At 33.7% G+C, this 27,838-nt stretch overlaps 1 protein-coding gene across 2 annotated transcripts in view; it reads left to right on the top strand.

Moving 5' to 3' along the window:
* Nucleotides 1–27,838, top strand: part of CFAP299 (cilia and flagella associated protein 299) — a 627,467-nt gene that overhangs the window by 198,265 nt on the left and 401,364 nt on the right. For both annotated transcript variants that reach the window (XM_079153463.1, XM_079153464.1), the window contains exon 3: nucleotides 2,063–2,153. In XM_079153463.1, the coding sequence (XP_079009589.1) occupies nucleotides 2,063–2,153 (91 nt within the window). The remainder of the gene's footprint in view (nucleotides 1–2,062; nucleotides 2,154–27,838) is intronic.

Below are 27,838 nucleotides of genomic sequence, written 5' to 3'. Positions count from 1 at the left end.
AATCAACTAAATAAACAAGCAACTTATTGAAAGAGCACTGATTATCATAGATTCAAAGACAAAGTTGAATAAGCCATTGTAAGAAATAACTCATTGTAATTGTAAACCACTGAGATTATTTTTGGACCTTTAGTTTCTGTACCATAACCTTAGACTAATTCTCTGGTGAAATTTCACAGAGAATTTCCAACATGCTGTGGTTTTAAACAAAACATAAGCAGGAAATTAGGTGGAAATTGACCAAATGATTAGAAATTTATCCCATGAGCAATGGAGAAATAGTACACATTTTCTGACTATGTAATTGACAAAATGAATTTCATATTTTAGAGGTTTGGTGTGAAAGCACTGTATAGAATATATTATAATGAGGAAGGTTCATTTTTAGACAAAATCATGGCTTAAAAGATTATCAAATATCAGTTTCTCTTTACTAGTACTAATTTGCAGTTGTTTCTCATGTTAATTTGGGTGTTTGGACTGTTGGCTGGTATTGTTACCACATGTCAAGGAACTGAAAACGAGAGAAGCAAACACAGACACATTAGGATCAGTTTAAAGGATTGTATTTCTGGATCATCAGTAGCTTCCATAATATTCTTGCCTGTTCTGATTTAATAAAAACCCATAGCAATGACTCTTTAACTTTTCACCAAAAGCAATCACCAGGTCCAGCTGACCTCTTAAACACTTCTCAAGTCTACCATTTCTTTCCTTCCTGTCTAAAACTTTGAATGAACACCTTAATAAATCACTCCAGTGTTGCTCTCCTCCAGCTCCATTTCTTATAGCTGCTGAATTTTCTTCCTCAACACAAAATTATCTTATTTCCTTGCATAAACCCCTTGTGATTTAGCACCTTCTGGAAGACAAGGTCCAAGCTCTGTAAGTAGCATGCAGGCCTGAAAGACATCATAGTCCAGAAGATACCAGAATGAGTTCCAGGAACAGACTGCCTGGGTTGGAACTCAGATTCTGCTCCTACTAGCTGTGTGGCCTTATTAAATATCTAAAACAGTATATCTATAAAATGTTAGTGTTCATTAATAATCTGTGGTTTCCCCCTCACTTCCTGCATTAACTTTCTGTTTTGCCATTACCTAAGGTTCCCTTCCAATTCTACATCTGTATTCTTTTGTACATATAATTCCTTTGTAGTTACTGGTAATATGGCTTATCTTTTAACATTTGGTTTAAATATAATTGTTTTAAAATTTAAGAGTAGGTGACTTTTCCTTGAGTAGGTAATGTATTTTCTTACAAACTCCTCTAATAAATACTCTGTCCATATCTCTGTTAATACAGTTATCGCATCATGTTTACACATCTGCTTATCTTTATAAGACCAGAGGAAACTTGAGAGAGGGAACTAGGACTTATTCATAATTGAGCCCTTGTACAGTTCCTGGTATATAAAAGACATGTAATGAAGTTTGTTGAATATATAGAAAATTGCCATATGAAGACAAGATTTCTCTTTCACAAATAATTCTTGATTTCTCTTCATGATATGGTTCAATGATGCTTGAGATCTTTGTGATAAACAAAGATAAATAAATGTATTTCTCTTGAATTCTTAATGCTTCCTTTTATCTGACAAAGATATCTCAATCTAGTTTTCTTTCTTGCCTTGATGATCTCTACTCAGAGATAAAATTAATGCTCTATTCCACTAACTGTATCTAGTGTTCTAGTTTCCTTAAGTTAATAAATAAACTGAACTTAAGTTATAGGTAATTTAAAAGTTTTAAGGGAAGTAAGGAGTATAAAATATTGATGCTTCATGGTGTGATCAAAAATAAAATGGGCATGTGAATGAAAATAAGTTTTGGTATAGATATGTGTATTCTTTGTAGACTTGATTCCAATTAGTTTTCACATAAAGACTGTATAACTGTATGAAATTAAATGGAGGAATCTAGTGGACCATAAGTAACATGTGTGCGTGGTTTCTGTGTTACAAAACAATTGTCATGGAAAAAATAAGCATGGTGGTTGACCCTAGAGTGTGTTAAACATGTTTTTTACCCACATATTATAACAGAAGACCTTCTTTTTACAGAACACTAACAAGTTCTGGAAAAGACCTGAAAGATAATTTTTTGAAGGCCCTGGCAGCAAGAGAAGAAGACAATCGCAATGGGAAAGTGAGCGTGAGTATATTTCAGCCCAGAGCTTAGAATGTGTATGCTGAAGGCATTGTTAATATCTACAAATAACCTTCAATATTCCCCCAAAAGGTCATTCATTGAGTGATAAAAAATGACTATAATTTATATACTATAGCAACATAAGTAGACTTTCTTTTTATTCCCATTTGCATCTGTATTACTAACCAAATGGTGTAAAACAATTAGGATTCCAGACATCTGTTGCAGAGAAAATTTGTATCCTTGGCAAACTGGTTGTCATCTCCAACTTTGTGCTAGTCCCAGGCTGAAACAATCTCTTTAGCCCAGCCTCCTGTTACACTCCACACGTTGCATCACCCACTAGCCTCCAGGTGTTCTCCCACTTCCTGCCTGACTTTATGGGACCCCTGGAAGACACTGTTGTTGGCTGCCTCATAGGACTGCCTTGGTAGATGTGATAGAAAACATAATGGGAGGACATATTATGAATCATTCAAAGAGAACATACTTTTGCTCTATTAAAATGTGTGCTAGATCAAAAATTTATTAAAATTTTATTAATATATTAATATATTAAAATATCAAATATTAATATATTAATATATTAAAATTTCCAGTATTTGGAATAATACTGGGGATAATATTCTTTAAAAGTCTTGAGATATTACAAATAAAATTTAATAAAAGAACAACAAATACTGCTGAAAGAGTAACTGACTGACTTATAGAAAAATAATCAAATAGTATAATGAAAAATTCGGAGCCACAGAAAAATAGGCATACAGGAGGTCTATTTTATCAAGTTTTCTCAGTAAAAGTTGGAAATTGCCTCACTATCAGGTCTGTTAAAAATTTCATATGTAGACAAAGTCTTCAATGTGCTTCTGTCAGGGGGTGGATATATTATACTATAGTTAGATAATTGAATAGAATGAGTCTAGACTTGATATAGGGAAAATTTTATTGCAGAAAATAGGATGAAGAGATTTTTTAAAAGGTGTTGGTAGAGATATAGGCTAATACTAGACTGGAGAGTCTTGTAAATCACAAGAAAGTGAGGAGTTTATTTGATTTTTATTAAAAAGCTGCAGGAGGGCTGCGGAGATAGCTCAGCTGGTAGAGTGCTTGCCTTGCAAACACAAGGCCCCGAGTTCGATCCCTAGTACAGTACTGCAAAAAAAAAAAAAAAAAAAAAGGCAGCAAGAAAGGTGGAAGAAAGGCAGAAAAATGTGGTGCCACAGGGTTCCATATTAAGGACTTTAAAAAAGTAGCAAATAATTCTTAATGCTCAAGCAAGATAAGAACTTAAGAAAATAAGTCATGTGTTCAGCTCCTTGTAGATCAGTTTTGTAGAAAACTATGCAACAAGAACAAATTTCACACGTATTAAATGTGTAAATCAGGTTCTGTAGGGTTGAAAACAATGGTCTACAGTTGGACAGTAGAATCAGCAAGTTCAAACATCTTGAGACCCTGAGCCCACGTTTTTAACCACAGTAGTATATACTTCCTCTCAGAAATATCTTCTTTAACCTGGCTTTCCCACTCCTGTCTCCTCTGACAATATACCATCCACCATTAACTCACACCAGTTCCCTACTTTTTCTTACACATGTTGAATGAACCACCAAGTTCTCTTAAATATAAGCCAAGTCCATTCATGTATCACCATTTCAACCATCATTTACCTTGACCCAAGCCACCCTCAGATCTTAAATGTTATTTTAATAATTACAAAACCAACAACCTCCTAAATAATACACCTGTGAATTTTGTTGTTTGATGCATTCATTTTCTAATCATTCAGTTACATGTTTCTTGTGCACCTGCTCAGTCCTGAAGTGGTTTTAGTCACTGGAATACTGAAGTGTTGCAACATCAATGACCATAAAAGGTTTATATTTTGGAGAGGGAGGATAGAAAATAAATAAGACAAAATCAATGATAGTAATTAATTTCAGCTTTGGATAGATACTATGCAGAACATAACATTAGAAAATGGAACAAAGAGATATTAACTAGAGAGTGGTTGGTTGCTTTACCTATTATCCATAGGAAAATCATTTTGAGGAGGGGACATCTGTTGAGACTTTAATGAAATGAAAAATTTAGCTGCAGTTATGAAATGGAGAGACACCCTGTACAGATAAACTTTGGGGAGGGAGAGACATCCCAGGAAGAAGGATTAGCAAATAAACAGTAGTCGTGGCATATTCAAGAGATGGCAAGAAGGCAGGCATGCCTGGCATGCAGTTAATGAAAAGATTTACACAGAGAGATGAGCTCAGAAAGAACTTAACAGCCAGATCATGTCGATTTGAGAAATTTTACTTTTATTTTTATATTTATTCTTTTATTATTGGAATAGAAACTTCACTGAGTAATCTGAATCAGTGAAGTGACCTGATATGGTTGACACTTTTAGAAAGGCTTATATTACTGCCGTTGTGAGGAGTGAAGATGTGGGAAGTTGTGCCAGAGCAGAGGTAAAGAGATAATTTAGGGTGCTCTTGTAGCAAACCAGCAAGAAATAAAACTCTCAAAACAAAGTAGTGGGAATTGACATGGAGTGAAGGTACTTAGTTATGTCTGTGTTTTGAAGGCAGAAAAAATGAGGTTTACTGACAGATTGGTATGGTATAGCACCGAAAGAGTAAATTAAGATGATTTCTGGGGCTTTAGGTACGTGGTGGATGGGGCACCATTTACCTTGATGTGAACTCTTGAGAAAGGCATAATTTCAGGAATCAATAATGTAAAGGTCTTCTTTTTTTCTGTGTTAACTTCATGATGCCTATTAGATAGATATCCAAATAGAGAAACTGATGGTTTACTTACGTATGTTGATTTGGAACTTAGAAATCTTAGCTAGAATTATTAATCTGAATGTAAAGTCAGGGAACCACAAAAGTTTACTAGGCAAAACATATAGGTAAAAAGCATGAATTCTTTCATATATCTTTAGGATGCTACAACATTTTAGAAATCTGAAATATATGAGAGTCATCATAAGATTCTGAGAAATGGCAAGTTGGAAAAAAATCAAGTATGAATGATACTAGGAACATGAGGAGAAGAAAAAATTTCCAAGAAAATTCCTGTCAATTACTCGTGTTAGGTCAAGTAAAGATGGTGTATTAGTTACTCAGGGCTGCCGTGACAAAGTGCCACAAATTGGGTGACAGAAAATAACAGAACTTTATCATCGTACTGGAAGCCAGAAGTCTGAAGTCAAGGTGTCAATCAAACCATCTCTCTGAAGAATCGAGCAGAGATGGTTCCATACCTTTCTCCTAGCTTCTGGTGCTGTCAGCAAGCCTTAGAATTTTGTAGTTTGCAACTGCCTCACTCTAGTCTCTGCCTCTGGAATCACTGTGTGTGTGTATATGCATCTCTGTTTACTCTCTTTATAGAGTCACCAGTCACATTGGATTAGGGCTCACCCTAATTGAATATGACTTAATCTTTATTACATCTTTAACTTTGTCCCATTTAAAAAGAAAACTATTCCCAAATAGGTTCATATATACTAGGACTTGAGACCTGAATGTACGTTTTTGAAAGACATAGATGATTTAAAAATAGATGATTTTAAAAATTGCTATTGTTTTTGGCTAGAAAAATGCTACTGGTTACATTGGGAAGAACTTTTTCAATGGAGAGGGGTGGCAAATATTTCACTAGAGTTGATCAAGAAAAGAAAAATATGTATTAGTGAAGATAAAGAAAAATGACCATTTTTGAAGGTTTTTTTTTTTTAGTGAAGTGTAGCTTAGATATGAGTGACAGTTCTTTTGGATTCTAGAATCAACAGTTTTGTTGTGTTCAAAGATGGGTAAGGTTAACCAAGTTTCATGTTGATGGGAATAATCTGACTGAAAGAGGCATATTGATGGTGTAGGGGACAGGGAGGAACTGGTGAAGAGAATTTCTTAAAATGATCTCTTTTGGGGGCATGATATTCAGAGCAAAATTGCTCTTTTAATTAAAACAAAAATAAATTCATAAATTATAGATATGTCTGTCAAGTCCATGGATTTGCATGTGGAAAGACAGACTAGCTCTTCTTTGAATGGGTTCATTTCCTATGCATTATTGCTCAAAATGATCTTTATTAAATATTTTTGTCCCCTGGAAAATCTCCCAAATTTAACTTTTATTGAGTATGCTAAATAGATAATACTTAATATTGCTTGAATAGTCACTGGTTTGGAGATTGGAATCTTGTCAAGAGTTATAGCTCACTGATTGAAAAAAAAAATCATGATCATTCACTGGGGTCTTCAAATTTACAATATTATTATAATTGGTAGAATACATGTCATTGTGTCAAAGTGGCATTTAAGACTTACTTTTCAATTTTCTTGTCTTGTCTTAGAGCAGAGCCCAAATGATTTTATAGGAAACTTTTTACAATAAAATATTTAGATAGATTTAATTATTAGGATCATATGTTTATTTAAAAGTCATTTATTAAAAGGATAGGAATTTTAAAGGTAGTTTCATAAAATATACAATATTCATGAGATTTAAAATTATTTAAATTTATTATCAGAAAAAATATGATTTTTATAAGATCTACAGCTACATGTAGCAAACAGTATGAACGCTCCATGGAAAATCCTTAAGGAATAAGATTTTTTCTGTGTAATGTATAGGTGAAAATAATTGCAGAACTTTATCACAGGAGCAGTTCTGCCCATCTTTTTGTTTTATTGAAAGTACATACCATAAAATTTATGATATGATTTTAGAATTGACTTAGCTGACCTGAATGACCTAACAATGGCTGAAATGCAATTGAGTGTGATCTTCTTTAAATGCTGCTAAAAAATTTAGAAAATTTGATTTGCTGTCTTGTACTCACAACTTTTTATTTTATTTTTAAGTTTAGTGACCTTAGGTTTCAAATGCTACTTAGTGTAATTGATTTTTCTCCTGGGTGTCCTGTTTTTCCCTCTGGTCAAATAATTGCAAAATTGATTGACTAGTTTTTTCCATGTAGGTCTTAAATTGACTGTTATTGAGCCTGTAGCTCTAGGAACAGCACTCCTCTCTGTCTTCATCCCTTTGGGCTCCCCACTTCAATGCTTTCAGTGCCCAAATTTTGATATTAGTTACTTAGCATGTACATCATATTCCACAAACCTACTACTTTGACATGTAATCTGAGTCCTGGGAGGGAATAGGACTTTAGGAACATTTATATAACTACTTGCTACTCAAAGAAAAAAATTCTCAGACATTATGCTTCCTTTAAAGCTTTTAGTGGTTCAATTAATTAGATGCTGTTAGCATATTTATGGTTTGCATAAATTGTTTTTAAAAATATTATTAATTTGTTCTAATTAGTTATATATGACAATAGAATGAGTATATGCATTTTGATAAATCATACATAAATGGAATAATCTGACTTAACTGAAGAGTCAATATAATCTTAAGAATGGCTTATAGGTTCATATATGTGTGTGAAATGTACGTATATGTCATGTGTGCATATACACACATGCAGTTACATGCATACATATATATATATATATATACACACACACATATAAATACACATGCTTCTTTCCATACATCTTTTACAAAATATTCTTATATTGCTATGGTCTTACATGCACTTAAATTTAGAAAACCATATATGCAATTAATGTACAACTGTGTTTAAAAGGATTTTTTAAAAAAATGTGTAGTGCTTCACATGACAAGCACAAGGGTATGTTTCTTCCTTGTAATGTAGCTATTTAATTTTAATTGTGAGCTATTCTTGTTAAAAATGTTTCTATCTTATGCCTCATGTATTTCAGATTTAAAAATTCTTAAAAGACTAAGGTGATTTATTTGTAGTCTCCTGATTTACAAGCATATTTATTATTTACTGAGAAAGTGTAGTTTTCTGACTACCCATGTTATTGAGTTTTTAAATTCTACCATCATACTGAGGCATTTACACAGTGTATACTTGTGACACATGCTTGGGTTAGCATGTTAAATAGGTCTGGATCTAGATATCAAAAAACTCGTATCTGAGGGAAATGCAGGTGCCCATAATAACTCACAGAGAATGGAAAACACTGCATCAATATAAGAGATAATACAAAATATACTTTCTTAGAAAAATCAATGAAATAGTAAAGAAAAGGGATTTATTTCTTTTAATTTCCAGAAATGTTTTAATAGAAGTGATAGAATTACAGAAAATGTTTTCTAATGAAGACATACATCTTCAGAGCATTTTATAGAAGTTCAGATGTCTGAACAAAGAAAAGACAAGTAGAAATTAAAAAATGTAAATGGATTATTCTGAGATAATAATTTCAACTTCATTTCTGGACTTAGATGTTTGCATATTTGATCAACCTCTGTTCTCTTCTACTTTGGTGTTCATGACAAAATTGTCTTATGGTTTTCTTATTCTTTTCTGACTGTTGATCTTAATGTCTCTTGTGCTAAACATCTTATACCTCTACTTGACCTGAGTTTCTTCCAGTGTACACATTTGTCCCTTAGTGAATTATTCAACCCATGAAATCGCTGACTATATTCTTCTTTTTGGCAGGGGTACTGGGAATTGAACTCAGGGGAACTCAACCACTGAGTCACATCCCAACCCTGTTTTGTATTTTGTTTAGAGACAGGGTCTCATCGAGTTGCTTAGCACCTCACTGCTGCTGAGGCAGGCTCTGAACCCACAATCCTCCTGCCTCAGCCTCCCAAGGTGCTGGGATTACAGTCATGCACCACCATGCATAGCTATATTCTTCTTGATGCCAAAGCAGAGGTCTAGATTTTGCCATTCTTCTATTAATGAATTAATTTATTTACTTAGTCATTAATCAAGTAGTGACAATTGACTCTGTGCCAGCTTCTGGGGTTACGATTGATGGCAAGTACCTATAGGCCTTAGCTATTCTTTGAGAAGAAAATGAATAAACAAATAAGCATATAAATAAAAGTTAAATTGCATTTATAACAGGTGCTATGAAAATAACAAAAGTTTCTAATTATACATGGGTTTGGGATGGTATGATCTGACATAGGTATGCCTTCCGTATAGAGAACAAATTGAAGAGGATAAAGCAGATGCCATCAGTTGCACTGTGAGATTAGATAATATGGGTTGTAGATGGGATCAAGGTGAAAGGGAAGACGAAGAGAAGAGTGCTGATTTGAGAGTTATTTAGTAAACTTGGCAGGATTTGAAGACACTTAGGATATGACTAAGGAGGGGGTTGGAGGCAAAGTAGCCATGGCTAACTCTGACTTCATAGCTGAATAGATGGCACTGTCTTTTTAAAATATGGTGCACTGAAGGGTCAGGAACTGGACACAAAGCTCGTGTGATTGTGGAGATACTGAGTTTGCGTTGTCTTTGACAACAGGAAGTTTAAGTATTTGCAATGATGGATATGCTAATTAGCTCAATTTGATCATTCTGCAAGGTATACATGTATTGAAACAACACATTGTACCCATAAAATACACACTTATATTTAGTCAGTTAAAATATAATGAAACGTTAAATAGTTAATCAAAAATAAAATGTTGTGTTGTCAAGTAGCAAGCTAGTTAAAAGATCTCCTGAATCCTAAAGTTTATCCCCACTTTGTATCACATACTAAAGGTTAATGTATAGATCAACCAATTTTCTATTCTTCTTCCATTTTTGAGATCTCATATCCAGTTAGCTACCAAGCCTATTTAATTCTGTTTTGTAAATATCTCTCAAATAAATATTGGGGGAGAAGTCAAGGAAGCCAGAAGGGTGAGCAACACTCAGATCTAAGGAACCAGTTTGCAGTACTCCATAGTATGAACAATGTTGTAAAGACAATGGGTATCCTTGAAAGAATTTAGACACATGGGTTGATGTGATTTGACATACATTTTAGTAGTATTCTGGCTCATATCTCTAGAGATGAAGAAAGAGATATGAGAGAGGGAAGTTAACTGAGAGGTAAATGTTAACAGTTCAGACAACAGGTAATGAAAGGAGAGGGATACAAAAATGACAGAACATGATGAGAAAATGATGGATTTGAGTGGTATTTTAGGAAATAAAATCTGCAAACCATGTGCTTTTTTGTTGTTTGTTTGTTTTGATGCTGGGGATTGAACCCAGGGTCTCACACATGTTAAGCATGTGCTTTTCCATTGAGTTATTAAACTTCCATCCCCATGTGCTTTGTTTTGATGTAGAAAATAGAAAGAATTGTGAAATTGTGTGTTTTTATTTGGGGGATGGAATCAATGGAGACTGAGCAGCCAATGATAATTTTAATAATGGGGAGAGAAGCATGATACTGAGTTTAGAGGATTTGGTATAATTTAGTGGTTAAAAAAACATAGAAGTTGGAAGTAGACAGGAAGAGAGACTTAAATTCCAGATTCACTGCTCATCAATACTACAGATGGTTTTTTTCTTGCTAGTTCCTTTCTTATTGGTTCTCTTTAGTTATATATAACAGTAGAATCCATTTTGACATCATTATAAAAGCATGAAATATATCTTGTTCTAATTTCGTTCTCAGAATATCTTCCCACTTCTTCTCCCACCTTCTGCTCCCTTCCCTTTGTTGATCTTTCTGCCATTTATCTATAATTATTTTTAAAAATTAATTTCTTGTGGATGTACATGATGTTGAGATTCACTGTGGTATTTTCATATATGTACCTAGGAATATTATGTCAGATTCATTCCACTCTTTCCTTTTCTCAATCCCCCTTTCCCTTCCCTTCATTCCCCTTTGTCTTCTCAACTAAAGATCTATTTTTCCCACCCCCACCCCCCCCTTATTGTGGGTTAGCATCCACATATTCGAGAAAACATTTGACTTCTGGTTTTATGGGATTGGTTTATTTCACTTAGCGTGGTACTACAGATCTTAAGATGTTTTCCTGATTTAGGAAAACCGGTGAATGAGGAAGTTCCTGTTTTCTAAGCCACATTCCTCTGTAATGTGGGGTTTCAAAAGAGTACCCTCATCTTCAGTTTGGTTGAGTATTGAAAAGAAAATGTAGATTAAATACTCCACGATGCATGGATTTATTTATTTAATCAATTATGTGATTTCTAATGTAGATTTATAACTGCTAACAATAAAATTATGAATAAAATAGATATAGAAAATATGCAACACTTTTACAAATAATTTTTAAGGGAGCATTAAGTAGGTTTGAATTTCTATTTAGAAAAGATGGTTGAAATGGTTCTTTGAAACAATCAGCTGCTTATGGTTTTTATTAGGGGTATAAAATTGTTAGTTATTGGCAAGATATTATGGCGATCAATATTTTATGGAGTAGTTTTAAGTTTATTTAATAAAATAGATATAAACAGAAATCACAGAAAATTTCAAGTACTCCTACCTGTAAAATTTTTTTCTTACAGTACATAGACAAAGTTTGGAAATATACTCATAAAAGTTGGATAAAACTGATTTGTTCATGTTTTCAATTAACATGCCTAATTTATGCACAAATCAATAGGCAGTTACATAATCAATCAGAATATTTTTCAAATGCTGTATGGAATGCTTTTTCATGTGGTAGGAAACTTCAGTGATTTTATTAATGTTCTCCTCTGTGCAAATCACTTTGCTACTTGCCATAAATAAAGATGGATAAGACATGGCCCTTTCTACAGTGTTTCTAATGTAATAGTGTTAAGTAAGTGGCTAAGTAGCAAAAGGTAAGAATGTTATTTTTCAGATTGCAATAAACTAAGAATTCTTGATTTGTTATATGGAAAAAAAAACAAAAATAAAGCATTTCTGATCTAATCAGAGACTCATGAGGATTATAATGAAGATCACATGCTGTTCTGGGTGGGACCTGTTGACACTTATTTTCCCACTGAATGTTGACATTGTAAACAATAACACAGCTGACTAGTTTTGGCTTTGAAATATGCATTATTGAAGCTGGTATAAAAACACTGCTTACAACTTTTCCTTCAGAATCATTCAAAGACACCACTGTACCTGAGTCAGGAAAATTATGAATTAGGCTGTTCCTAATATACCCATTTCCTGTGTTGAAATCTCTATGAAACATAAGATTGCGTTGTATATGTCCAATAACATTGTGCTGACATGATCCTTTCCCTCCTTGATATTTTCCAACTTCTATAAAATGTTCCCCTTCAAGAAAATGAGGGTATTATACAGATGTTTATTTCCTTTTTAATGGAATCCACCCTTGTCCACTCAAAAACCTGCATGGAAATTATATGACTCATAAAATCTTACCTTCATCTGAGACAAATTACATCAGTGTTTGGAAAATAAAATGCATATCAATTTCCATTTCATTAGAGAAAGTATAGTTTAATAGATATTTAATTTTTAAATTTCCTGGGTAAAAATATGATACATGGACAGCAAAATGTAAAGGAAAGTGCAGAGGCTAGGGAACAATGTTATCTGAGTTTGATTCTTGGATTTACCACTTTTTACAAACAATGTACATTCTTCAACTTTATCCAGTCTGAGTTTCCCCACCCATGGTTTGGGAATAATTTTCATACTTCTGAGATGTTTCTAGAATAAAGTTAAATAATATGCAAAGCACACACAGATGCCTAACACTTAGTAGGTGTTTAATAAATTGTAAATGCCTGTGCTGTGTTAGGTCAAGTTCCCTAGAAGCAGAGCCTATGTTGCAGATTTAGTGCAAGTGAGTTAGTGGGAAATCTCTCAGGTGAAACCTGTAGGGGCATGAGGAAAGCAGGGTACTGCAGAGATAAAAGCTAGGTACAGACATGGTTTCAATGGAGATCTAGTCTCAGTCTGATCACACATAAAACTTTGGAGTGTGAATTGTCTCAAAGTTTGTTTGCCTTAAGGCAAGGGGGATATGCTTGTCTATACGCCCACTCCACCTTTCTCTCTCCATTAGTCATCAGATGTCACAGAGGGGAAGGTAGAAGTAGTAAAGCAGTCCTTTTGAAGTAAGGTGCAGGTGGGAACCATCAACTATTAACACCTGCAAGGTCTGTAACTGAATGTCTAGGAAAGGTGATCTAGGAAGGATATCACCACCAACTGCAGAAGAGTTCTAGTACCACATATATGTGTGTGTATTTCTACATTTGAGCTGTTTTTCTCCCTCATGTATATATGTACATAAACACACATATAACATATATATGTAGGCACACATATAAAACATATGTAAATATATACACAAAATATGTACATATACAGACACACATACAGAAAGACAGATGTATGTATGTCCATCTGTATGTATCTCTATCTTTGTTCTTCTAAATATATCTAAGAAAAGGAACACAGCAACAAGAAAAATTAATTAATGGAAAAGATTTACAACATAAGAATCAAAAAATTAATACAATACCTTAATATGAGACAAAATAAAATTTCAAGCAAAAGGTATTCATGAAGACAATGATGAACAATATAGAAAATAATTCATCAAGGAAATATAACAATGATGTTATTTTATGCACCAAATAACATATAAGCACAACTTTACACGCTTGCAAGTACAAATGAATAAATCCACTGTCATAATGAAAGTTTTAAACATAACTATCGGAAATGATAGATTAAGCGGTAAAACACTATATGTTTGCTTTTCAAGTGCACCTATCATTTGCAAAACCACTCACATGTTTGTGGGAAAGAAAATGTGAATAAATCCTAAGAGTTATATAAATGCACATTTTCTAGCAATAATGCAATTAAATTAAAAATACAATATCCAAAGTAGAAAAAGATACACACCATAATTAACTCACTAAGAATGAAATCACAAGAAAACTTACAAAGTATTTGGAACTAAAAGACAATGAAAGTACATCATATTAGAATGTACCTAGTACACCTAATGTGTCTCATAGAGGAAAAATTTATAACTATAAATGTATTCAAATAGCAATAACAACAAAACTAAACAATCAAATAAATGGGTTAAGCATTTTGTTAAAAGTTAGAGAAAGGTTAACAATATATGCCTAATTAAATTAGAATGCTGAGCATTTTAAGATAAAATGAAATTAGAAATAGAAACAACAAAATCAGTAGAACTGATAGTATTAAAAGTTAGTTATTTAAAAGACTAATGGAAATTATAAAAGCTCTAGCAAAGCTGATCAAGAAAATCTTGATGACAGACAATTCAGGGACAAGGAAGACAAATAGGTCAATAAGTAGAAAAAGATGCTCAGCTGCACTGATAATAAAAAATGAAAATTAAAATGAGTATACTTCATACCCACAGATGAACAAAAATTAAAAGACTCATAACAAATGCATCTGAGATGTGAAGAAGGAAGAAATGATGTTCATTGTTATCAGGAGAGCATGTTGTAAGGCACACTCAAAGAGCAGCATAACAGCACCTAGTAAAGAGAAAGTGTGCTTAATCTTTAAGCTAGAAGGTATACATCTAGGAGAAATGGTCACGTACATGAGGAGATACAAGTATGTCATTGTATAATTGCTTATAATAGTGGGAGAACCCAAACATTCATAAACATGGGAACACCCCCCATTCATACAATGGGGGGTTATTATGGAATATTAATGTGAAAGCAACTAGATGTATTCTTTATATAAAGTGGTATCATTTTTAAACTATGTTGTTAAGAGAAAAATAACCATTTCAGAATAATGTGTGAAGAATAATGCCCAGTCTTTGACAAGCTTTTGCCCACTCAGTCTCAGTGTCTTTATTTCTAGATTGAATTAAAACTGTATCAAGAATGAGTGTGAGCATTAAAGGAACTAAAGAAAAGTGCTTAGAACACTGTTTGAAATATGATAGTGTTTAATAGTGAATATCACTGAAATATTTACATGAAGTTTAAAAGTATATGAATTTTTATGTATACACTCATTCTAATTATATAAAAATTACATGAGTATAATACAGGCTGACTTTTGGAAAGTGGTTACATTGTGTAAGGTGGAAGTAGGAAAAGGGAAAAAATAAAATTGAAGAATGTTATGTTTTAATTCTTTAGAATTTACAGTGCCAATATGGGAGATTGTTAAGATTTGAGTAAGCTACTTAGACGGATATTGGCTACATGAGTATTAATTATGTTAGTTATGTTAACATTTGTTATTATGTTATTTATGATGTTTCATATTTGAATATTTCACAGTCATAAAGACATAAGACAGGAAACAATATTTTTGAAAAGATTTTAAAATGAACAGTTACTAATAAGTTTATTATGTCTAGTAAATTTTTTTAAGAAATAAAAAATGTAACCAAGAGGTCAAACGTTGGGGTGATAGCTCACAATTCTTTTTCTCTTTAAATGGAACTCACATCTAGAAGAGGCCCTCTTTTGGTGGTGTGTATTCCATCTAACTGTCCACCTAGATGACCAATTCACCTTTGGCCAGTAGAATTCTCTCTGTTGGGAAGTAACACTAGAAACTGGGAGTCATAGATCCACAGGAGTAATTAACACTACTTTGTGACCTTTGAATCTAGGAGTAGTAAGACCATTCCAATAAATTCTCCATTTTGTTTAAATTAGATTCCAGTTCTTGATTTACAACTAAGGAAACCTGAACAACCACCTTAAAATTGGTAGTTTACCTCTAACTCAGAGATGATAATTATCTAACAGAATCCCTTTGTGAAACAGATTATTAACAGTTTCATCCAGTAAAAAGCTCCAAATACCTTGGTGCCTGTAAAAAGCTATTACTTTCTCCAAACCCAATTGTATATACTCTTTTCATTAATTAATAAAAATACCAATTACTAACAATTGAGAAATTGCTACAAATTTGGGGGAAATGCAATGCAAACTGGGATGGATCTCTTAAAAAATCGGTCAATGTGCTGATTGCTGTGATACATGTAGATTTTTAAAAAACTTTTATTTTTTTATTTTTTTTATGTTTGATTCATTCTGTTATTTTTTCCTTCCCCCCCCACCCCTCCCACCCATCTTTTCCCTCTATACAGTCCCTCCTTCCTCCATTCTTGCCCCCCTCCCACCCCCCATTATGTGTCATCATCCGCTTATCAGTGAGATCATTCGTCTTTTGGATTTTTGAGATTGGCTTATCTCACTTAACATGATATTCTCCAATTTCATCCATTTGCCTGCAAATGCCATAATTTTATTATTCTTTATAGCTGAGTAATATTCCATTGTATATATAGACCACAGTTTCTTTATCCATTCATCAATTGAAGGGCATCCAGGTTGGTTCCATAGTCTGGCTATTGTGAATTGACCAGCTATGAACATTGATGTGTATCTCTGTAGTATGCTGATTTTAAGTCCTTTGGGTATAGGCCAAGGAGTGGGATAGCTGGGTCAAATGGTGGTTCCATGCCAAGTTTTCTAAGGAATCTCCACACTGCTTTCCAGAGTGGCTGCACTAATTTGCAGTCCCACCTGCAATGTGTATGTGTACCTTTTTCCCCACATCCTCTCCAACACCTATTGTTGCTTGTGTTCTTGATAATCGCCATTCTAATTGGGGTGAGATGGAATCTTAGTGTAGTTTTGATTTACATTTTCTCTTATTACTAGAGGTGTTGAACATTTTTTCATATATCTGTTGATTGCTTGTACATCTTCTGTGAAGTGGCTGTTCATTTCCTTAGCCCATTTGTTGATTGGATTATTTGTATTCTTGGTGTAGAGTTTTTTGAGTTCTTTATAGATTCTGGAAATAAGCGCTCTATCTGAAGTATGAGTGGCAAAGATATTCTCCCACTCTGTAGGCTCTCTCTTCACATTACTGATAGTTTCCTTTGCTGAGAGAAAGCTGTTTAGTTTGAATCTATCCCAGTTGTTGATTCTTGCTTTTATTTCTTGTGCTATGGGAGTCCTGTTAAGGAAGTCTGATCCTAAGCCAACAAGGTGAAGATTTGGACCTACTTTTTCTTCTATAAGATGCAAGGTCTCTGGTCTGATTTCGAGGTCCTTGATCCATTGTGAGGTGATTTTTGTGCAGGGTGAGATAGGGGTTTAGTTTCATTCTGTTGCATATGGATTTCCAGTTTTTCCAGCACCATTTGTTGAAGAGGTTATCTTATCTCCATTGCATATTTTTGGCACCTTTGTCTAGTATGAGAAAAAACTTTTCTGTTAATGAATTAACTGTTAAAAATGTTTATGTTAATGAATTACAAAAGCTATATAGCTACTCTATTATAACTGAGGAAACACTGCAAATTGTTTAGGTTTTTGATTTGTGGAATGAGGACCAAATAAATCCATGGGGCTATTTGACTCAATACAATAGTAATGTTTCTTTTTCCAATTCATAAAGAGTACAGAAAACTTTTGAGTGAGGTGATCAATGTTAAATATAATGGTTTTCAAAATATAAATGATACAAAACAATCAATGGGAAAATAAAAAAATTCCTGATGCATGAAATGAACCTTAAAAGGAAGATTCTAGTGAAAATCATGTGTCAGGAAAGATTTGTACTAATACTAATAAACTTAACCTTCAGAGCAATAGGTAGGATATAATAAGGATTACTCTTTAAAATGTATGAAAATTAATCAATCTAATCTATAACATGATGAATTTGGCTAAAAATTTGAAGCTGTAATACATAACAGTTCTAATTGAATGTTTGTTCTATTAGGAGAAAATTGTGTTACATCATATTCAGAAGATCTTTTCTTCTCATTCCAGGTGGATATAATTTGATACTTTAAGGTTGGTGTGTATATTCTCAGCATGGTCTGTATTATTAACAATCATGTTAATTCATGTAATCATGTTGAGATCTCCTTCCTCTCTTAACTTCAGTAATCTGGAATTTCTAAAGCATATTTTGAGGCAGTACTCTGTTTATTTAGATGCTTTCATTAAAAAGGGAACACAGTTGAGCCTAATTCTTTTTGCCCCACACCTGTGGTAAGGATGAATTGTGCAGGTGGTTATTCACAAGGTTGTGGTCCTTTAGAAGAGAAAAACAGTGCTCCTGTTGGCAGGAGCTCTTCTTCAAACCAGTTCTAGATGCCTGATCATTACTGGTCTCTGCATTTACTCATTCGTGGTACAGAGGCAAAAAGGAGTCTAATGTACCAATGGTTTCATTATGATTAAGAGAACAAAAGTGCCCCTTGAGCGTGTATGGGGGCCTTTTATGTCCTTTTATTGTTTCATTTTTTGAAAGATGTGTGTGATACCAGAAAGTTTCGTTTGTCATTTTTTTCCCCAGAAATCTCTACCCCTTTTCATTCATAGTTGACAAAGTTAGGGTCTTTGCAATACCAATAGTTACCATTATAACTAAGGCAGTTGTCTTTTATTGAATGTGTTGGCATTGTCATTTATCAAATTTATTGGAATAAAGTTATTCATAGTATATGATTTCTATGTATGTAGCTCCCATGATGACATCCACAGTCTCATTCCTGATATTGTATTTGTATTCTCCCTTTTTCCTGAGTAGTCTGGCTAGAGGTTTATCAATTTTATTTATTTTTCTTATGAACCAGTTATTGGCTTTATTGACTTTGCCTATTGATTTTGTATTGTTCATTTCATTAATGACTGCTCCTTATTATTCTTTCCTCCTGCTTTCTTTGGGTTTAATTTCCTTTTTATTTTAGTTTTTTAGGTGGAAGATCAGGTCATTAATATGAGATCTTTCTTCTTTTCTAATATAGTTGTTTTTATGCTAGATATTTCCCTCTGGGCACTGCTTTTGCTCATCAGGTATTTTGATAGGCATTGTCTTTATTTTTATGTAGTTCAAATAGCTTTCCAGTTTCTTTTTTGATTTCTTTCTAATGCATGAATTGTCTAAAAGTTGTTCAGTTTCTGTGTGGAGGTATGTTCCAGTATCTAAGATTTCTCTAGCTTCTCTGAGATTGCAGTCTGTTCATTTAGTTATCCATTCCCACTCTTTCTTCATTGCCATACTTATTTATCTTAGGATGGACCTGAACAGGCATATAACTGTTCCTTTCCTTATTTATGTTTTTTAGAACATACATTACATTAGAAATGTGAGGATTCTTACTTCATTTTCCATTTTTGTTCTTTTATCACTTATCTATTTGATGTTATTTCACCTCTGTATTGTGTTCTTCCCTGGTCTCTGAGGAAGCTAGGCTTTTTTGTTATTAAATTTTCATCTGTAACCTGAATTAATTCTTTGTCTTCTGGGATAGATTTTTCCTTTTGAACATTCTTATTCATATAATATTGTAAGATTTTTCCAAAAAATGTGATGATCCTTGTTTATTCATTCACATTTAAGAAAAAAGTACTAAGTTGACAATGATCTCTGTGTACCTAGGAGGTTTTGACAGATAAGCTTTACATTAATCTATGACTGGTCAGAGAGCTTGCTGTTAGGCAGAGACCCTATTAAATATGACAGTCTTGCTTTTTAACACCAAATCTCAAACTATCTGCTCTATTCTTAGGGACTTTGCTGAGTTTCTTCAGATATTACTCTTTAGTTCTACCTTGGTTATTTGAGGGGCATGACTGCCTGCCTATTGGTAATTCTTCTTGTGAGAGTTTTGTGGTTTAGGTATGAGGTGTCCCCCAAAAGCTCACATGTGAGACAGTAAAAGAAAGTTTAGAGGTGAAATGATTGGATTGTGAGACCCTTAACCTAATCAGTGCATTAATCCTATGATTGGAATTAACTGGGTGGTAACTGTAGGCAGACAGGGTGTGGCTGAAGGAGGAAGGTTATTGGGAGCATGCCTTTCAGGTATATATTTTGTGAGCTAAACTTAGTCTCTCTCTTTGCTTCCTGTGCTGTGTTCACAGCTGTTTTGTTTTGTTTTGTTTTTTTCTGCTACACCCTTCCACCATGATGTTGTGCCTCACCTTGGGCACAAAACAATGCATTTGGCCATCTAAGGACTGAGACCTCTGAAACCATGAGTGACAAATAGACTTTTCCTCCTCTAAAATTGTTCTTGTCAGTTCTTCTGATCACAGTAAAGAAAAAGCTGACTAACACAGAGGGCAAAGCACATTTTTAATTGACTTATCTTGTCCCTATATCATACTCCTTATCTTTCAAATCATGGAATTTCTAGCTCCTAAACTTCTCTGGAGCTCTGTTTATAAGACCACTTTCCTTCTAGGAAAAGAAATCTCCTTATTTTCTTCTTCTAGGAAGTAAGCCCAACTGCTTCCCTTTTAGTAGTAATTTCTGAAATTAGCATGTCCAAAGTTTTATATATATTTATTGCTTTGCAGTTGGGGCTTACTTTTGGCAACAAGATGACTTGTTGATCTAAATGTTTTGTATCTTAATGAACTGTAGTGAATAGTAATCAAGTAAAATGACATCTATTTGAGAACTTGTATCTGGAATGAATGTAAAATTTTATAAGTTGTTGTTGTTTGGGGAGTTTATGTGGACCCAGCAGATGAAGTTGTCATTGGAAGGATGCCCTATAACACTTTGACATCTGTAATCAGGTATGAAATATTTATTAGGTTATCTAGCAAGGGAAATTGTGCACATATTTTCTTATGTGTTTTTTGAGGTGTTGGAGTGCTCCAAAATTCTTGGAAAAATATTTGGGGAGGAAGAACATCCAGTTCCAAAATACTCTCCTTTGGGGGAAGTGGAGTTGGCATTGGACACACAGCCCTGTACATCTGACCCTTGGTGAGAGTCTCTTATATACCAGTAGGTCTTTGTGGAACTCTCCTGAATGAAGCAGAATTGAGAAAATGAAAGATCTCATTTCCTATTATTACCTTTTTGTAGCCAGGGGAGGGAGAGAGGGATTGTAAAAGAGGGAGAGAGAAATAAAAGGAAGGAGGAATTAAAAGAGGGACAAATACATGTTGATAATGATTTCATCATGAACCATAGCATCTTAGAAATGAAGGGAGCAGAGTTTATCTTCTTCAGCCTCTTTCTCATTATGGGAATCCCTTTTTCAGCTTCTCTGACTGATGGCCATGCAGCCTCTGCTTAAATAGTTCAAATATTTTCATTGACAGGCAGCTCATTTCTTTGTAGTTTGTTATTTCTATTTCAGCAAGTTTTAATAATTAAGCTGAAAGGGGAAAGAATCTACCCTCGTTTAGATATTGGTCTTTTGCAGCACTTTTGAAGTGCTGCCCCACTGTGATTTTTCTTGATAACTTTCACTTTTTATTTTAAATTTTACTGACTTTTTTAGATTAAAATTTTAAGTTCCTTCAATCACTATTTAAATTTTTGGCATTCTGAATATTCCTTTTTGATACTCCCTAAAGTATCCCTTAATAAACTTCTCTTTTAAATTAAAGAACAGCATAAACATAAAAGTATATAACCCGTAACTGTGCTATTCTGTAAATAATAATAAAAAAATGAACAAGCATTTGGTCAGTACCAAGACTGAGAAAAAGAATATTATTGACTCCAAATAAAACCCATGTATGCCCATCTAGTCTGTCTCTCTTAGTCCCCCCAAATAATCGCTATTATGATTTCTAACACCATAGCACAGTTTTGACACTATTGAAATGCTATATATAAACAGGACCATATTGTCTGACTTATTTCAGTAAATATTTTGTAGGACCACAATGTTTGGATGTTATTGTAGTTTATATTATTTTCTTTCTTTGATTTTACTCTGCATGATAATACAATTTATTTATTTATTTATGATACTACTATCTGTTTTACTATTACAGATAATAGATTATTTACAATTTTCAGCAGCTATGAATAATGGTGCTTTAAGTATTGTGTTAGTTAGCATTTTGTTACTGTGACCAAAATACAGGACAGGAAGATCTTAGAGGCTAAAAAGTTTATTTTAGGCTATGGGTTCAGAGATTCAGTCCATGATCTGCCAACTTTATCAGTGTGGGTCTGAAATGAGGCAGAACTTCATGGCAGAAGGGTGTGGAGGAGTAAAGTTGATCAACTTATGGGTAGCCAGGAAGCAGAGAGAAAAAGAGGGTATGGAACAAGATATATAGTTCCAGGTCACACTTTCAGTGACCTGAAACTATACTTTCTCCAGTCACACCCTACCTGCCTACAATTACTACCTAGTAGTCCTTTCAAATTATGAATCCATCAAATGAATTAATCTGCTGATGAGAGTATAGCTCTCATAATCTAATCATCTCACTTCTAAACATTCATGCATTGCCTAAATATTCAGGGGACATTTTTGGATCTAATCCATTATAAGCATTTTTTAATATGTGTCTTTGTATGTATACATATATGGGTTTATAATGAGTATATACCTACAAATGAAATTTCTAGGATATATATATAGATTTATATGTAGGAAGTGTGTGTGTGTGTGTGTGTGTGTGTTTCAGGTTTAGTACATAATAGCAAAACACTTTCCAAAGTGATTGGGTCAATTTACATTCTCAGCAACTAAGAATCCCTACTATTTCACAGCTGGGCTAACATTTGGTATTTTAATTTCTGATTTTACTTACTCTACTCAGTATGTAGTATTATATAATTATTTAAATTTGCCCTTCTCTGATTATTGATAAGGTCTTCCGTGTATTTATTGAGATGTCCTCTTCTAAGAAGTCTGTTCAAGTTTCTTGTCCATTTTTTGTCTGTTTCTTTTTCTTGTTTATTTAAGGCATTTTTATAAATATTCTGGATAAATATTCCTTGTTGTTTATATGCACTGTGAATATCTTCTCCAACTCTCTATTTGCCTTTTGGCTCTCTTAATGGAAGATCCTAATTTTAATGTTACCCAGTTTAATTTTTCTTTTATAGATAGACCTTATCTATTCTGCTAAAGGTAGTTTTGTTATCCCAAAGTCACAAATGATTTTTTTGTTATGGTCTAAAAGTACTAAATATACACATACTGTACTACTGTACAGTCTAAATATACTAAATACACATACTGTCTAAATATACACATACTGTACTACTTACAGTATGTGTATATTTTACCTGAGGATACTGTGTTGCATATAGTGTAGGGATCAAGTTATTTTGAGATACCTATTGTACATCCTAGCAAACGTGTCAACCAAAACGTCTGGATTTAAAATTGGAAGTCTAGGTTGAAGTTAAACATTTGGGAGTTTTCAGTGTACAAATGCTATTTAAAGCTATGAGATTGGGATGCTAGGCCTGGATATGGGCATAGATTGAGAAGAGTCCTGAAGAGAAAGTCCTGGAGTACCCTAGCATGTTATTTTAAGTTAGACTTTGTGAAAGATAGCATGCTAGTGTATAAGACAATGTACTATTACAGAGCACAGGGTCTGTAGCTTCTTACAGTCTGCATACAGCTTTCAGTAATGTGGCCTATTATTGTACTGATTGATTGCATTGACTTATGCCACGGTCAAATCACAGTATGGACTTAAGAGTAAACCAGAAAGTAAAAGTTGAAAATATGAGTGGTTACCAAGTCATATCCTTCATTCAATACTAGTGGAATTGACAATTTGAATACAAAAGTAGAAATTCATGTTCTTTCTTGAACATTTTATTGTGTTTCCATGCCATTTTGGAATTTAAAATAATTAAAGCAACATGATAACTCACTTCATCTGTACATTCAACATTGGAATATTCAGTAAGCAAGTGACTGTGACAAATATTGGATACTACAGAATTATCCTTCAAAATCTTAACATGTGAGAACTCTTCCTTCTCTAGCTGATAGTGTCCCAATCTTAAATCTTGTATAAGAAAAGCTGTTCAATTGTATCTAATTGTCATCTACATCGTATTTCTTCAGGTTTCTAGTAAATAAATCATCAGGGAAGCCATTTTTCTCTGAATTCACATTCATATTGTCTTTTGATGGTGTACCTAACTCTGGAAACTTGGCCATATTCTTGTCAGAGAAATTCACTTTCAGCATTAACTTATTTTACTTCTGTGTAAAAGAATGTTCACAAGATGAAAAGATGCATTCACAAATTGTCACATTTTGGCCTCTAGTTATCTTTAACTCTGAAAAGTAAAAGCTTTGCATAAAGTAGCTTTTGTTTAGCCATATTCAAGAAGAAAGTCTCTAAGTGTGCGTTCATTTCAATTACAGTATTTATGAAGTACATATTTTATGCAATTAATACTTTAGATGTTATGAAGGCATAAAATGAATTATGAGTCCCTGCCCTCACACTTTACTTTTAATCTCTAGGTCTGTCCTTTATATTACTGTGGAGTCTACAACTCCATAATCTATTTTATTTTCTATGCAATTTGTCCCTAGATCACATCCCGTGATTGCATGATTTCTTATAACACCTCCATTGGCTGTTGCAAGATGATCTTCTAACTTACTAGTAGTGGTAAAATTTGGCTCCTTATAGTTACATGCCAAATATTTATATCCTGTGACTCATTTTTTGATTCTCTGCTCTTATATACAGGAAAGGTAATGATAGATAAGAACACTGAGTCTTAAAGAAGTTAAACCATGTAGTTAGTGATCCCGTGGGTCTAGAAAATTAATTCCCTCATCTCTACTTCTGTTATTTTTTTTTAAACCTAGTCCACAAAATCTGAGCTCCAAATTGCAGAGGTATAAAATTTAAGAACCCATACTAGCAACCAGTAAAGATTCAAAGGTCTCTTAGGTATGCCTCATGATTATGATTATGTTGTTAAAAGTTTCATATAAAATAAGGTTGTACTGCCCCTAATATTTCAGGCTACTACTGTTACACTCCCAGGAAATCTTCAAGGTCTGAAAATTGTGTTTAGGTTGTAAAGGTTCATTTATTCTTGAAACATTTACAGTAGTGTTTTTATAAGGCATGTGACCAAATCATAATATGTACCTTTAGCAATGAAGCAATGAAGGTTGTTGATTATCAATAAGAAACTCAGGAGTTATACATTTGAAATTGTGATATAACATGACATAGAAAGCTGAAGTCTACCATATCTCAAAGGGAAAAATCAGTAATCTGTGAATAATAAACAGAGAAAATATTTTTTAAAGGTAGGTTGTCCAAATACCAATGACATCAGTTAAATATATATGATCCACACCTATATATAGCAGATTACCAAATTCAAACTGACCTTGGCCACTGTATGAGGGCAATATTTTTGGAAGTATGAGCTGTTCTGAAACAGTTTCTGTAATATAGTAGACATAAATATGCTCACCTTCCATGTTAGGCATGCAGAATTTTTTCCCACCTGTTTATTTTTCCTTAAACAAACATATTATCTGATATAACTAGTCCAAAGAAAATTTTTCTCTTCCTCCACATGAATGAAGTCCCCTCTTATCCTTTTGCTAAATTCTGGAGTTTATGATGTAGTTTGGGATCTTATATTACATTCATGTCACTTTTTGGAATCACTTCAATGATAGAGTGACTCCAATTATTTTCAAACATTTAATCAGCTTCTGTTAAGTCAGTTTTCTCCTTTGAAAGTGTAAATTTATTTTCCAAATGCAAATGTATTATAATATAGATTGGACTCCCTGTTCTGTCATGAGGTTTAAAAGGAAAAATAAGCTTTGTATTATGATCTTCTTTAGCTTCAAAAAGTGGCAAATTAAAACTGTTTCATCAAATCTGTACTACAGCTCTTGTCACAATTATTGTATCCCATGGTGTTTTACTTTTTCCCATTGAATAGCAATATTTGTTTTCATGGGATTGGATAACTCCTAAAGGAGTGGTTTTGGATGTCCAAAGTAAAAAGATTTCTGATGTTTGGATGTAGAATTTTTCTGTGGTAAAGATAGTTATCTCTGGAGTCCAAGTGAGTACCTGAGCTGTGATACTACTTGGAACATTTTGGGAAAATCTATTGCCCTTCTTGTGCCTCAGTTTTATCACCTGTAGAGTGAGAGTGATAGAGGCACCCAGGCCATGAATTATGAAGTGCCTTAAGTGGGACAGGATAAGTGGTGTGCTTAGTATGGTGTCTGTACATATTGGATGCTTAACAGGTATTAGTTATAAAGGCTCCTATGCAAGATTATTATATAATGTAGCAACTTTCCTGATGGTTGAAAGAAAAAAAATCACTGGGAAGAAAATCTTTAAAACTTCTATTTCTCTTAGTTCACAATTATTTTACAGATAATGAAATGGAGACTCAAAGAGGTGAGAGCTTATTACATTCATCTTAATTTCTAAGAATATAAATCAGGTTAAGCTTCTAATCTCACTATTATATCATTTGATATTATTTAAAGTGGAACATTTTTGCTACTATAACTGATTTTTGCCTTAAGCTTATCTGACTTGTATGCTTGTTAAGTGTTTTCCATTTCACCAATTTTGTTTGCACATAACATGTTTCACTCATTTTGAAAAATAAAAATGGGATGGATAATAAACACCGATGATACTTGAGGGCTTATTTGTCTATGACTTCTCTGTGCCCTTATTTAAATTTTAAACCCATTGGAAGAAGATCATAAAATATAGAATGAGAAAATGACATTGATTCTCAAACAGATAAATTTATACTGGAAGAATGACTCAGGGTGTAAGCAAATGGGCTTGCCGTTACCATTCTTTTCCCTTCTCTAAACTCGGGGACAGCCAGCCTGAAGGAGAGTTTGTTGTGTATAGTGGATATTTTCCTAGGATCATAACACCTCACACAGCTTTTACCTGATTAGCTCCACCAAGATGCAAGAAGTATGGACTACTCCTTTGTCTATTTCTACAGAGAGTAGTAAGGGATAGAAAATGCAATAAAAAAGAACAGTTTCCAACTGAATGAAAAATTAAGAGAAGGCAGAGGTGAAACCTGACAATGCATGCTTGCTGAAGTCTGACCACTTGGAATCACTGCAGTTGTGTAAGATTATGATTATCCTAGAGGGTATAACCTAAGAAGTAACAGCAAAATTTTTTAAAAAATGCATAAACACAGGAAGAATCCAAAGTATCAATAGTGAATGAAGATGCAGTATTTTTTCCTGGAGTTCACAAGAACTAATTGAAGAACTACTAAGAAAATTCTGGAGATTAAATACTAGGTCTTTGCCTTACACTAAAGGATAGTTTCAGGATAAAAATTTAGATATAGAAGTTATTCAGTCATTAGATTTAGGTTGATGAGAGACAAATCCAGATGGTCCTCCTGGATAATTCTTTTCCTTCTCGTCATTGCCTAGTAAAAAGCTTGCTCAGCAAGTTTGAGTTAATTTAGCCAAAAGACAGTCACCTGGGTTCGGAGGCCCACTTTTTAACAAGCCCATCCTCTGAGTAGGAGTCATCCTGTGCTATGGATCACATAGATTCCTCTTTTGCTTGGCTTGTAAATATGTGGGACATTACTGACTCAAAACCCCTCTTTGTTAGAATGTTGGCCATAGATCTAAGCAGTGGGTAATGAGAGGAGAGGGATGGGAATGGTATGAACTCCACTGTTTCTCTGCATATCAATTTTCTTTGAGAGTCCCTATCCTACCTCTGCACTGTGTATGACACTATATAAAAAGGAAAAGTGCAACACCAAAGCTAAAAATGGCAAAGACAAGGTATTATAGATGGGACCAAATTAGACTCTGGTGTGTTAAAAGTTCCCTTAAGCAAAATGAGATTAATGTGAAAATGGTATTAGAATATTTTACACATAAATTTTAAAAAGACATCTCCCTTAGTGGAAAAATAGGCAGAGGAATGTATGGGCCCAAATGCTTAGGGATCACTTTTAAAATTTACAGTGTGGGGATATAGCTCAGTTGGTAGAGTGCTTGCTTTGCATGCACAAGGCCCTGGGTTCAATCCCCAGCACCACAGATAGATAGATAGATAG

This window comes from Sciurus vulgaris (assembly GCF_902686455.1).
Source record: "Sciurus vulgaris genome assembly, chromosome: 9".
Taxonomy (NCBI): domain Eukaryota; kingdom Metazoa; phylum Chordata; class Mammalia; order Rodentia; family Sciuridae; genus Sciurus; species Sciurus vulgaris.
The sequence above is the reverse complement of the archived record's forward strand: the minus strand, read 5'-3'. Positions and strand labels throughout refer to the sequence as shown.